We start from the raw sequence: 13,378 nt of genomic DNA, 5'->3' as shown, positions 1-13,378 counted from the left end.
TTAGCTTAAGTGTGTGCACACACAGCAAAGTATCAGTTTAAGGGTGTGCACACGTATGCAACCAGTGTATTCTACTTTTTTTTTTATATTTTTATCTCTAACAGATTTGTTTGTTTTTCAATTGAACTGTACAGGTTAAAGGTCACATTAAAGGTGGGAAAAGTTTTGAAATGACTTATTGTGGTCTCATGTTTTTTTATCACAAACCCTGGCATTTTAACAGGGGGGTGTACACTTTTTATATCCACTGTACATGATCTATGCACACACATACATACATATACACATATAAATCTGCAACATTTACCAGACCAGCAACAGGCAAATATAAAACATAAAACTGACTCACATCTACAGAAACAACATTGTTTTGTAATGTAGAAATGCAGTTTTAGACTCACCTCAAAAAGGCAGTCAATTGGTGTAGTAGACATTTGCGACAACAAATTCAATCTTTGTCTCAAAAACAGCTTATCATTTAGCTCACCAGGACCCTAAAACATGGAAGAAATAACAAAAGTAATTATATTTTGAAAGAAGAGAGAAAAAGTTACTACCTAAAATCCACAAATGAAACAACACAACATGCTTCAAGACTTTACTCATTTTACTAAATATTCAGCAAGTCACAAATTAGGCATTTAGATTAATGGTACAAAATGTATGGGAGCACAAGTCAGCCTGGAAAAATGTGGGTTACCATCTTTCCCTCTTTATTCAGGACGGTCTCTACTTGTTAACAACCCAGGCCCACTGGACACACAGTCCCTTTTCAGCGTTGACCTGGGAGCAATATCTAGTTAACTGACTTGCTAAAGGTTACACAGGAAGCAGATAAGAGAATCAAATCCTGGACCACAGGGAACTACAGTTGACTGCTGCTCCAACTGACAAAGTGATGACGCCCCTTCTTTATCTTGTTATGTTGGTATGCCAAACTAAGAGATGAATCCAAGTAAAGCAGAGTCACAGAGTGGGATTTTGGAATAGTATATGCTGCATAAAATAATAAAGAGGCCAAGAAAGCAGTTGCAATAACAAAGAAAGGACAACTGTGTAAAAACCATCAAAATAAATGTCTTACTAATCACTGCTGCAATATTCCAATACTTGTGCGTTATCCTGTCGAGAGTAACCTGAAGTCTGGCTGAGGTAGCAAATCCAAAAAAACCTTCTTGATTTTGTGTACATCCAGTGTATAACTTCAGCCCATGCATATAGGGGTACATAATCAGACAAATGAGCGCAAGATCCTCAGATTACCTAGCCCAATGAGAGGCCTGAGAAAAAGGGCATAATAAGAAACATGTCCAGCTAAGAGGATGAGAAAGAAACTTTCCCCCTTAGTCCACAAATCACAGGAAAGATGGGGGAAGGAGGGAGGGAAGCAACATTGCATCATTAATCAGTAGGACATCTACTGTTACGTTAAGCTCTTAGACAAGTGCACTAGGTCCTTCCTTATGTCACTGCTAGAGTAGTCCAATACTTCTGGGCAATTTCCAAAGCCAAAAGTTGCTGAAGTGGGAGGAATAGCTAAAGGGGTGCTGTCTACCAGTCCCAAAGGAACAGATTTAACAAGAAGACCTAGAGCTGGAAGAGGCATCTACTTAATGCTTGGCAAAACTGTGCAGGAGGTTCAGATGGCAGCCTCGAGGACAGCTCTGGAACCAATTTCTTTGAAAAAGGCACTTGAAGAGGAGACTGCTCTGGTGGAATGTGCCTATAATGGAGGCTAGAAGGTTCTCACCATGGAAAGTTTAACTGAAGGAAATGGACTTAGAAATCCAGTTAGAGATAATCCATTTTGGAAACAGGGCTTCCCAATTTGCTACCCTGGTAGGAAACAAAGAATTGTTCAGACTTTCTGAATGGTTTAGCTTTGTCCAGGTAAAATTTTAGCTGCCTGTGGACATCCAGGAAGTGCAAGATTCTCAGCTCTATTTTAGGATTAGGAAAAAAGGTTGGTAAATGAATGGCATGGTTGAGAGAGAGCTCATTTATCACTTTGGGCATAAAGGAGGGATTAGCCCTTAAGTAAACCTTATCCTTAGGGAAGATGAGGAAAGGAGGGAGTTACCACACCAGCTTGCAACTCGATCTCTCTTCTAACAAAGCAAAGAGTGAACATTACAACCATTTTCCAGGTGCATAATTTCAGCAAAGTTGAATCTATTGGTTCAAAAGGTGGCAGGGCAAGTTTCTCCAAAATAAAATTTAAATCCCAAGGAGGGGGAAAGACCTTCCTGGGAGGGTTCAGACAAAGGACACCTTTTAAGAACTGTTCCGACTTCAATTCTAGAAAGCAATGATGGATTTAGAGGCTAGCAAGCAGAGATAACAAATAAGTGGGCCTTGATGGAATAGTAGGCTAAACCAGTGTTTTTCAACCACCAGTCCACAAACTGGGTTTGGTCCAGAAGAAATTTCCTGCCTGTGCGTGAAAGACTAGGGCCCACTGGCTGGGAAAGGGGCCACAAGCCAGAAGACTTATTTTTCAATTTAAAAAAAAAAAATTAAGGATATTCTTCTTTAAAAACACCCTTTGCGTTTGGTTGCACAGACGCGACATGTGTGTGTGGCCTGTTTCTGTCTTCTGCTTCTGTGTGACCTATTGTTTATGTCTTTGTCTTCTGCTCACAAGGAATTTGAAAGCAAGAAGACATTTGAAATGTGGACCACAAATGGACAAGTGAGAAGCAGATATGTGTGTGTGTAAGCGATACGCAGATGTGTGTGTGTGTGTGTGTGTGTGTGTGTGTGTGTAAGTGAGAGGCAGATATGTGTGTGTGTGTAAGTGATAGGTAGATAGGTGTGTGTCTATGTAAGAAGTAGGCAGGTAGGTGTGTGTTTGTGTGCGTGTATATGTATGTATAAGAAGGTAAGTAGGGATGTGCGTGTGTGTAAAATGAGGGAAGGCGGTATCTCTCAACTGTCCAGATTTTCCCAGAATGTCCAGATTTTTGCAACATATCTTTAGCCTGTTCCTCATAAAATCTGTGTTTTTTGGGGTTTATTGTGCCAAATCCGGGAGGACTGAATTCACTAAATAATGACAGGCACTTGAGTTTCAGACTTCATATCCTTCAGAACATTCATGACAACACAATACCTTTCATTCTAGCAACTCTATAAGTTTGAGAGCACAATATTTAAAGTTTGTCCCACTATTATTTTTGGCTTTGCCCAAATTTTCTGTGCTAAGAGGTTGAGTGGTATGTTGTGTGTGTGTTTGTGTGTGTGTGTGTGTGTGTGTGTGTGTGTGTGTGTGTGTGTGTGTGTGTGTGTATATAAGAGGGAGGGAGGTAGGTGCATACCTCTCTCAACTATACCTTACTTTCAGGGACATGCCTGATTTTGACTGAAATTTTAGTTCTGTCCCTCTTAATCTTACCTAAAAGTTGTGACTTTTGGAGAAAAGGTTATGAATTACACTCAATAAATAATGACAATAATTAGAGTTAGACTTCTTTTACTTTAGAAAAATGCATATTCACTCATGCTCTATTTTGTCAATGTCTCAAGTTAATACTACTAATATATGGAAAGCATCCCTGATTATTTCTGGATTTGTCCTTTTTTGGATGAGCGCTGTGTGCGTGTGTTTAAGAGGTAGATAGCCTACCCCATAACTGTCCAGTTTTTTGCCCCATATTTTTGTTCTGTTCCTCATAAAAAAGGACTGAAGTTTCAAACTTCATATCCTTTGGTATACAAGGCTCAAAAATTGGTTCCTAATGATTTCTATTTCTGCCTTAGCGGTCCCCAAAATAATTCCCCTATTTTCACTGGTCCCCAAATGTAAAAGGTTAAAAACCACTCGGCTACGCCACTTTTAAGTAGTTCACATATGCATGACGTAATAGTAGGTATATCTCACCAAAAAGGAGTCCTTTTTTGCAACATCATATGAAAAATATTTTCCACTTGGATATGCAATATTTTTTTACTGGCAGGTCTTTCTCACCTCCTAAAGTTCTTGGAGTATGTCCCCTGAGAATTGATGCCTGAAGGGAATTAAATTTTTATCACCTAAAAAGTCAGGTTGAGAGCCTGAAGGTTAGGTGAATCGAACTGCTCTAGTTCTGTGTGATTAATCCACTCTGTAGGGTAACATGAAGTGACTGCCTCTAGCCCAATGAAATAGAAGGGGAATCATCCAATGTTACCTGGGCCAAAAGGCAGTCACTAGTAAGATTTTTGGATTGTCCCCATGGAACTTCAGGAGAACATTTGGGATCAGAGAGAAGGCAGAGAACAGCCGAAGGACATGGTGTCCATTCCCCAGGACTGGAGACAAGGAGTTCTGGAGCAGAAATGTCTGAGTGGTCTGTTCTGGTTAGAGGTTAAAATATCTATTTGACGTGTACCCCCATTTTTGGGCTATGTCCAGAAAGAAGACTCTGTGCAACATCCATTTGTGGGGATATTCTCTGTATCTGATGTGGTTGTCTGTGCAGATGTTGATCTCACAGTAGGAATGTAAACTGCCTGGAGTGACAGCTTTCTTTCTGTGGCTATGTCCCATGCCCTCAGAGCTAGCCTGCACAGCTGATAAGACTTGGTGCCCCCTTGCCTGTTGATTTACCACATGACCAAGGTGTTGTCTGTGAATACTTTTAGGAGGACACTTGCTCCACAGGTAAAAGAACACCTGTAAGGCTTCAATGAATACTTTTACCTCCTTCACACTGATGTGTTCCTCGAGTTCTTTGGGGGAACCACTGTCCCTGAACTGTGATGGAACCTGTCCATGCACCCCCGGCCTATGGCAGATGAGACTGTGTTTAGCTCCTGGGTGTAGGTACTAGAAAGAAAACTCCAGCGTCAAGTTTAATCTCCAATATATTCACCACTGTGGCTCCCATGTCAAAGGGTAAGCTAAGAATTTTGAAGTCCAGGGGGTGACAGTGTTGTGATCAAAGGGACTTTGGGAACCAGAGGATCTTCCTTATGTCCAATCTGGCAAAATTCGTTATCAAAACTGAGGCTGTCATGTACCCTAGGGCTCTTAGACTCTTGCTTGCTGAGGTCACAGACAGACTAAAGACTGGAAGTAGGTAGACAGAGAGAGAGAGAATTTTCTCCTGATTGAGGAAGGCTTTCATTGACTGTGTATTGACCCTGAAACATAGGAATACTATACCCTGGGATGAGATCAGGGAAGGCTTCCTTAGGTTGAGAGTGAATCCCAGTCTTTCCAGAAAAGATCTCATGAATTTGAAATGCATCATCAGGGTTTCCTTGGACAAGTCCTGAATAAGAAATACATCCAAGTATGGAAAATCTTTATCTCCTAGGTTCTGCAGAACATTACAGTCAGAGCTAGGTACTTTGTGAAGACTCTGGGGGTTGCAGATATGTCAAAACATAAAGCTGAGAATTGAAAATGTTACAAAGAGATGAAAAACCTGAGAAATTTCCTGCAGGTCAGGTATATAGGGATGTGCAGGTACACACCTGGAAGACCTGAGGAAGAATGAAGAAAAGTCCGATACGGAGAGAAAGTGAAAACATCTGGAAGGATGAAACTTTCCAAAAGGTGCCAGTATAGGACAAATCTAGTATTTATTTGTCTTTGCCTTCCAGGAAAGTCCGACTGGGTAATTATCCACTTTCAGCGGAGGCCTGGGATTAAAGATCCATTTGCTTACATTGCATTACACTTAGTTCCAGTTAAACACAAAGTAATTACATTTCTATTTCTATTTATACACATAGTTACCATTTATACATTCTATTTTTTTACAGGGCTAGAAGTTACTAAATGGAAAGCCCACTTGCAACTCAGTGGACTGCACAGACAGCAGTTGCATATAAAGATTTTGTAATTTCAGTGAGAGGCTGAGTACTCCGCTTAAAAAGAATGTTTGTTGAGTATAGTATGGTCAGCACAACCTTGTAATGAGCATTTGCAAGACCAGAATTGGTTAAGATGTTGTTTAAGCAGTGGTTTAAAACTAATGAGTTTGTCGGACAGTTTTATTTGTGTGGGAATACTATTCCAGAGTGTAGCAATGTACTGGAAAGTACAGCAAGTCTCCTGCAACATTACTTGACTTGTTGTTGGATTGCTTAGCATACAGACTGTTCTCAGACTTATGTTAAGAATCTTTAAATTCAGCCACAGAGTTATTCAAGTTTCCTGAAATATATAAGAAATACTTGGTCATTTGTGCTTGAAAGTTAAGAACTATGAAAGCCAGGATGGCCAAGTTAGACTTTTTTTGTCAAATGTGTGCAACCGTACTGTCTCTATCAAATGGCAGTATTTTAGATGCAGGGAGAAGTTTGGTGGATTTATCAGCAGACCGAGAGGACAGCATGGTCTGCTACCAGATTTTTGTACAGGAATTTCATGTTCTCTGCCACTTCGACGGAACTATCCTGTTTTAGAGGTGCAGGGGGCTGTGAATCTTAATTTGATGTAGTAGAAGCAAAAGCATCCAAAAAGGTTACAAGGACATGGGGTACAACTAAAGCGTTAGAGGCCTCAACTACCAATAATTTGTGTTCCCTGTTCTGTACATCTGAGACCGGTTTAGTGTCCCAGTCAAAATGCTGCATCATTCTGGAAAGAGTTTCCGCAAAGGAAATTTATTCTAGTTGGGACCTGGTGATAGTGTGTCATCTTTGGAGGCCAGTTGTCCAGGAGAGTGTATTAGGGTGGTTTAGGCAAGCGAGTCCTCATCTGAATCCTATTATTTCTCTTCAGAGGAAGATTCATGTTGCCTTTTCAAAGGTGGAGAGAGACATAACATGGTGGTGCAGAACCTTGTCGGACCTCGATATGAGTGCCAGGTACCTCTTCTCACACGAGGATCTGAGATATACCTTCTGGTCCCTCCAAAAATCACCCTGGTTTCCTCTTGCTTCTTAGGTGGTGATAATAAGAGGAATAGGGATAGGGCATCTTCTCTATTTTCTACCAAAAATCCCATATTTTGATTCAGAGAAAATGTTTTTTTCTTCAGAATATCCTGGTCAGAGATTCAGTCTCACATACGAAAGTGAGAGACATCATACGGAGCTCTAATGGGGTCTCATTAGCAGGAATCTCCACAGAGCTCAGATGTATCACGGATTTTTTGTAGTATCTCAGCAGGTATGTATGAGATGGACTGGACAGCAGAAGTACTTATTCTCAAGGTTTTTTTTTAAACTTCTTTTAGGGTGCAAGTGGAATGCCAAGGGATGAGGGTTCTGCTATTTTGAAAAGTGTAAGGCTCCTGAAATAACATGACCCCAGATAGGTATTAAGGGAAGCTAACCTGCTACAAAGGGTTTTAAGAACAAAGAAATAGTACATTTGCAGTTAAAATGAATGTGTTCAGTTCTAAGGAAAACCAACACTGAGTTTAGAAATCTTAACAAGGAATTTGCCTTCCCAGTTGTAATTCCTTCTGTTAACTTTAAGATTTGTTCGCATCAGTTAAGAATCAAGAAAAGAAGGTTCCCCAATGGAGCACTTATCTAACCCAAGCCTTGACAGTGGCAGTAGCACACAAGTTATTCAGACTGATGTTAGTGAAGCTTCTGCATTCAGACTGGCGTCAAAGATAATCGAAGGATCCTACCCTTAAACATCCACTTATGTACCCCTACGCACAGCATCTGAGGTCATATGCCAGACACAGGGAGCATCAAAAAGATATTTTGGCTTAGGTACTCTGGCCAAATATCAGGTTACCCTTGGCAGGATTGCACACAAGAACTGAAATAAAGCAAAACTGACCTAAAGAAGGATATCAAGGAATCAGAGGCACTCTACCAGTTTCTGGAAAGTGACTGTACATGACTCAGAGAAAAACTATCTTCTTTATCTTGCTACCTGATACAGACTAGCCACCCATCATTAAGGATGTCAGTAACAACCTGCTCACCAGTTCACAGGACATCAAAGGCAGATGAAAGGAGTGCTTCCAGCAACTTCTGAAGGAAGAAAACTCCGCAGGAACTGCAGCTGATGAAAAATGAGGACCACTCCCTAGAAGTAAAAACAGCACTAAGGAAAATGAAGTCAGGGAAAGCAGCAGGCTCAGATTAGGTCACAGCAGATGTGATCAAGATATTGGGGAAGTTCGTGGAGAAATTACTCCCACAAGGATACTCATAGCAGAATGGGGAAAGGCAGAGGCCAAATGAATGGAGAGTAAGTCCTCTAGTGTCATTCTACAAGAACAAAGGCGACATTCACAACTGTGGGCAGTACAGCGGTATCAAATCCTGCCCACTGGATGAAAGTTCTTGAGAGGATGATTGATGATCAAAAGCACACAGTAATGCAAAGTAAAAGGTGAGGTGAGCAGTTCAGATTCAGATCAGGATGTAGCACAACTGATCAGATGCTTAAACTGAGAAAGATAGTTGAGAAGAAACTAGAGGTGAGAAAAAGAACTCCAAATGGGCATTCCTAGACCTGGAGAAAGCAAGTGACAAGGACTCCGGAAAGCTGATTTGGGCAGTCCTGCAATGGCTCAAAGTCCATAAATATTGGTAGACTCTGTGCACTCTATGTACAAGGACCAATGGCACAAGTATGAGCAGAGTTTACACTCTCAGAAGGGTTCCCAGTATTACTGACGAGTGGATGTGCATCAGGGATCAGGGTTCAGCTCTGAGCCCAGTGCTTTTCATACTAGTGACAGACTACATTAACAAACAGGTTGGAGAGGAAAGATCAATAAATCTGCTGTATGAAGACAATGTGGCATTACAGGCAGACTTTGAACAGGATTTATGTCAAATGATAGCGGAATGGAATGCAAGATAAAAGGTACATAGGATGTAACAGAGAACATATAAGACCGTTGCAATGGCAGGAAAGGGGGGAAATCAAAAGAATCTGAAATTTGAGATACAAGGGGAAATAGTGGAACAGGTTAAGCTTCAAACATCTTGGCATAAATGTTTTTTTAGAATTTTCCACTCTTGGTCTTAGGCAGGCATCTCTGACCTGGGGCCAAAGATACCTATAAAATAGACAACAAGCAGTCAAATGGTAATAGCACATCTCACCTTTTATACCAGTTATTATGGGTGCCCCTTAAAGATCCATCCTGGGACAACCAGTCTTCAACATTTCCACAAACTCACTCCACACTGCAAACAACCATGCCACACTTGTGCAATATGCAGATGACTAAACACTCCTCATATTGCAAAACATCACCCAACTATCCTTTTCAACCATAAAATTCTGGGTAAACTTACAGCTTCTCCTGAATCTTACAAGAAAAAAAACTATTTACCCCCCAAAAATGCACATAACTAAACTCATCCTCCCACATCCACTCAGCCAATAACACCAAAATCAAAGTAGCTCCTTACACTAAATTATTGGGTGTCTTTACAGACCAGCAAACAAACAAATTTGACCAACACCTACTACAAGTGATCAAAAAAACCCATATAAAACTAACATCACCATACAGTGCCACCCATATCTTAATCACAAGTAAAGTAAAAAATGAAGTTTAAAACTGTGGGAAGTGATGAATGGCCATACAAGCAACTGCCACCACAGCTGCCTTTGTACTTGAATGTGGTTAAATATGACAGCACATAAATAGAAGTTATGTCCTTACCATAACGTTCCATGTGGAGTGTTCATCTCGCCTTTGTTCTTACACATGGGTTCGGAGCCGATCCTCGGCTCCGTGCCGGCCTCTTGCAAGCTCTGCATCGAGAAGAAGCTCGAGACAATCTAATACCCACAATCCCCCTCTGCCTTTACCTCAGATCTAGTTTGCAAGCAAACCAATCTACATAACAGCACATTCATGCCATACATCTATACATACATAAACAGACACATATAAAGTATATGTGTATACCAACTATGTACACAGAATAATGACAGTAGCAAAAAATGCTTCTGGCCAGGCATCAAAGAACGTTCTTCCTAAGGGTGGGAGGGTGGGACTGTAAGAACAAAGGCGAGCTGAACACTCCACATGGAACGTTATGGTAAGGACATAACTTCTATATGTGATAGTGTTCAATCTCGCCGTTTGTTCTTACACATGGGTAGCGCCTAGCTCCTAAATCCTGAGGAACTCACGGGAGGACGTTCTTGAGCACAGTGGAACCAAAGGTTGCCCTGTCCCTCGAAACCTTATCTACTTTATAATGAGAAATAAATGTATGTGGCTTAGACCAGGTAGCAGCCGCACAAATAGAATCCAGAGGTAGGCGAGCTGCATGAGCCAAAGACGTAGATATTGATCTTGTGGAATGTCCTTTGGGTTTGTTCAGAAGGGGTTGATTTGCAGAATCGTATACATAGATTATACAATCCGTTAACCACTTTGAAAGAGTTCTTTTGGTAACTGCAAGTCCTTTCCTGCTATCAGCAAAAGCCACAAAGAGTTGATCTGTTTTCCTGTGATCTTTTGTTCTATCCAAATAAAACCTTAGCTGTCTGTGAAAGATCAGATAAGGGTGCTTGATGGAGAGAGCCTGAAGTTCAGACACTCGTCTAGCAGAAGTAATGGCTACCAGAAAGAGAGTTTTCCAGGACAAAAATTTTAATGGGCAAGACGAGGCAGGTTCAAAGGGGGGCAACATTAATTTAGATAGCAACAAGTTTAGACTCCAAGGTGACGTAGGAGATCTGACCGGAGGTCTAATATGAAAAACTCCTTTTAAAAAGGCTTTACAAAGTCTGTGAGCCATGATAGGAGCTCCACATTCTTCCACATGGAAATTGAAATGGCAGCCAATTGAACTCTTAGAGTAGCAGGAGAAGCACCCTGATGAAATAAGTCTGTTAAGAACTCTAAAATCTTATTCAAAGGAGCTGTAAAGGATCAACGTGGTGTGTATTCGCCCAGAATACAAACCGCTTCCATTTGCTAGTATATGTTTTAGTAGTGGAAGCCTTATGCGAAGCCACTAATATATTCTGGACTGCTGGTGACAAGAGATCAGACCTGGCTAAGTTAGAATTGGAGCAGCCAAGCTGCTAGATGGAGTGACAGAAGCGGGATGGAGAACCCCTGACGAGTGAGTCAACAGATCCGGCTCTGGGTCCAGAATCCAGGGTCCCCGAATGCAGTGAATTTTCAGGGAGGGAAACCAAATTTGACGAGGCCAGAATGGAGCAATGAGGATTATCGTCCTGTGAAGGTTCCTGGCTTTCTGGAGAAATTTCGTATCAGAGGAAATGGATGTAATGCGTACACGAGTCCCGCGGGCCTTTCGTAAACCAGTGCGTCACTGGGGACTTCCCTGGAGGGGTAATAGGCAAAGTAGCTCCTGCATTTGGCATTCATTGGAGACGCAAACAGGTCGCAGGAAGGCTGGCCCCATGTGCGAAAAATCCTTTTCGCCACTGACTGTTTCAGAGACCACTGCGGCGGTAGCAGAATTGCTCTGCTCAGCCTGTCGGCTATGACGTTGGATGACCCGGGATGTGCGTTGCTATTAGAAAGCGACCCGTGGACTCTGCCCACTGCCAAATTCTCATGGCCTCTCTGCATAGTTGATAGGACTTGGTTCCCCTTGTTTGTTTATGTACCAGACTACCAACATGTTGTCCGTCTGAACTGCAATAGTCCCTAGAGGAAGAAGGGGAGCAAAGTGTTGCAACGCTTAGAAACACTGCCCTCAACTCTAGAACATTGATGTGCAGATTGTATTCCAAATTGGTCCATTCGCCTTGGACTGTCTGTCCCTGAAAGATGCCCCCCCACCCTATCAGGGAAGCGTCCGTGGTCACCGTAACTGTGGGCGTAATACAAACGGCCTCCCTGGGAAAGGTTGCACGTTTGGAGCCACCAGTTTAGATCTGTTTTGCAAGTCTTTGTTATGAGAATCTCGTGTGTTAGAGGTAGTTGCTGGAATGACCATTGAGCAAATAGCAGCCATTGTAGGACTCTCATGTGCAATCTTCCCAGGGGAATTGCAATAAGGGAGGCTGACATGAGGCCCAACACTTTCAGTACTAGGTGTGCAGGAGATTTCCTTGACAAGAGTAGAAGACGAATGTGAGTCTGCAGTGATGATATCCTTTCTGGGGGAAGCCTCAGAATCAATTGGCGTGTGTTTAACTCTGCTCCTATGAACAAGATATTTTGTGATGGCTGAAGTAAGGATTTTCCGAAATTTACGGAAATCCCTAGGTGAACACACAGTTGAAGAACATAGTCTCTGGCCTGCAGTAGTTGACGCCGGGTGGTGGCTGAAAGGAGCCAGTCGTCCAGATACGGAAACACCTGGAATCCCTGACGTCTCAAGTGAGACGCTACCACTGCCATGCATTTGGTGAAGACCCTGGGGGCTGAGGTCAGACCAAAGGGCAGGGCTCGAAATTGAAAGTGACTGGCACCCAGCCGGAAGCGCAAATGATCTCTGGATGCCCTGGCCATTTTGATGTGGTAGTATGCATCCTCTAGATCTATTGAGCACATCCACTCGTCCTTCTGTAGAAATGGAAGGATCGATTGAAGCGTGACCATTCGCAACTTTTCTTTCTTGACGAAAGTATTGAGGTAACTCAGGTCTAGAATGGGCCTCCAGTCCCCTGTTTTCTTTGGAACTAAAAAGAACCTTGAGTAAGTCCCGAATCCTTGCTGGTCCGCTGGGACTGGCTGGATGACTCTTTTTTCTAACAACTTTGAAATTTCTAAAGCTGCTGGCTCGCAGATGGGTCGGTACATCTGGGATTCTTTTCTTTGGAATGGGATAGGATAGGAAGGGTATGGTGTAACCTCTGGTAACTACGCTTTTTACCCAATTGTCTGTAGTTATCTCTTGCCAGGCCTGAGGGTATAAAGCTAAGCGACCCCCGACTGCCTCCAGAGCAGGACAGTCGGGCCTCCTCTCAGGAGTGCTGAAAAGGTTTACCAGGAGTGTTTCCCTGTCACCTTGATGTTGCGGACCCCTCTGCCGCCAGAGCGGCGTCTTCCACCTCTGCCCCTCCTCTGCCTCTAGAGGGGGCATCACCCTGTGTGCCCGGGAAAGACCCTTGGTTTTGTTTCCGAAACCACATTTTCCCACCGCGTTGCCCTTTGGGGTACCGTCTGGTTGGGGTGGAAAAACGGACTCCGACAGCAGACAGAGTCTTTCCCTCTTGTTCACACCGGGTAAGGGTCTCCTTTACCTTGGGGCCAAAAAGAGTGGCACCGTAAAATGGCGCGTTTGTAAAGGAAGAATTGAAGGCTTGCGCAAGGAAGCATTGGCGCACCCAGGGTTGACTACGAAGAGCAATCGCTGAAGCTGCCCTACTGGAACCTTCTACTTCATAGGAAATCAGACTCATGGACCAGTTAACAATCGATGTTATGGTACTAAGTTCCGCTGGTACTTTCTCTGCGACAGCTGCATCTGTAGCACCCTGGAGGGTATCTCCCAACTCTTTGACTAGATCCCTCTG

At 42.7% G+C, this 13,378-nt stretch overlaps 1 protein-coding gene across 1 annotated transcript in view; it reads right to left on the bottom strand.

Annotated features, from left to right (window-relative positions):
* The window catches only part of ANKRD27 (ankyrin repeat domain 27), a 1,716,109-nt gene that overhangs the window by 964,559 nt on the left and 738,172 nt on the right, over positions 1-13,378 (bottom strand). Inside the window, exon 13 of the mRNA XM_044081882.1 lies at positions 402-494. Coding sequence (XP_043937817.1) covers positions 402-494 — 93 coding nt within the window. The remainder of the gene's footprint in view (positions 1-401; positions 495-13,378) is intronic.

Source organism: Protopterus annectens, chromosome 8.part1 (assembly GCF_019279795.1).
Source record: "Protopterus annectens isolate FY-2018-M chromosome 8.part1, PAN1.0, whole genome shotgun sequence".
Taxonomy (NCBI): domain Eukaryota; kingdom Metazoa; phylum Chordata; order Ceratodontiformes; family Protopteridae; genus Protopterus; species Protopterus annectens.
This window is presented reverse-complemented; position numbering and strand designations above follow the sequence as displayed.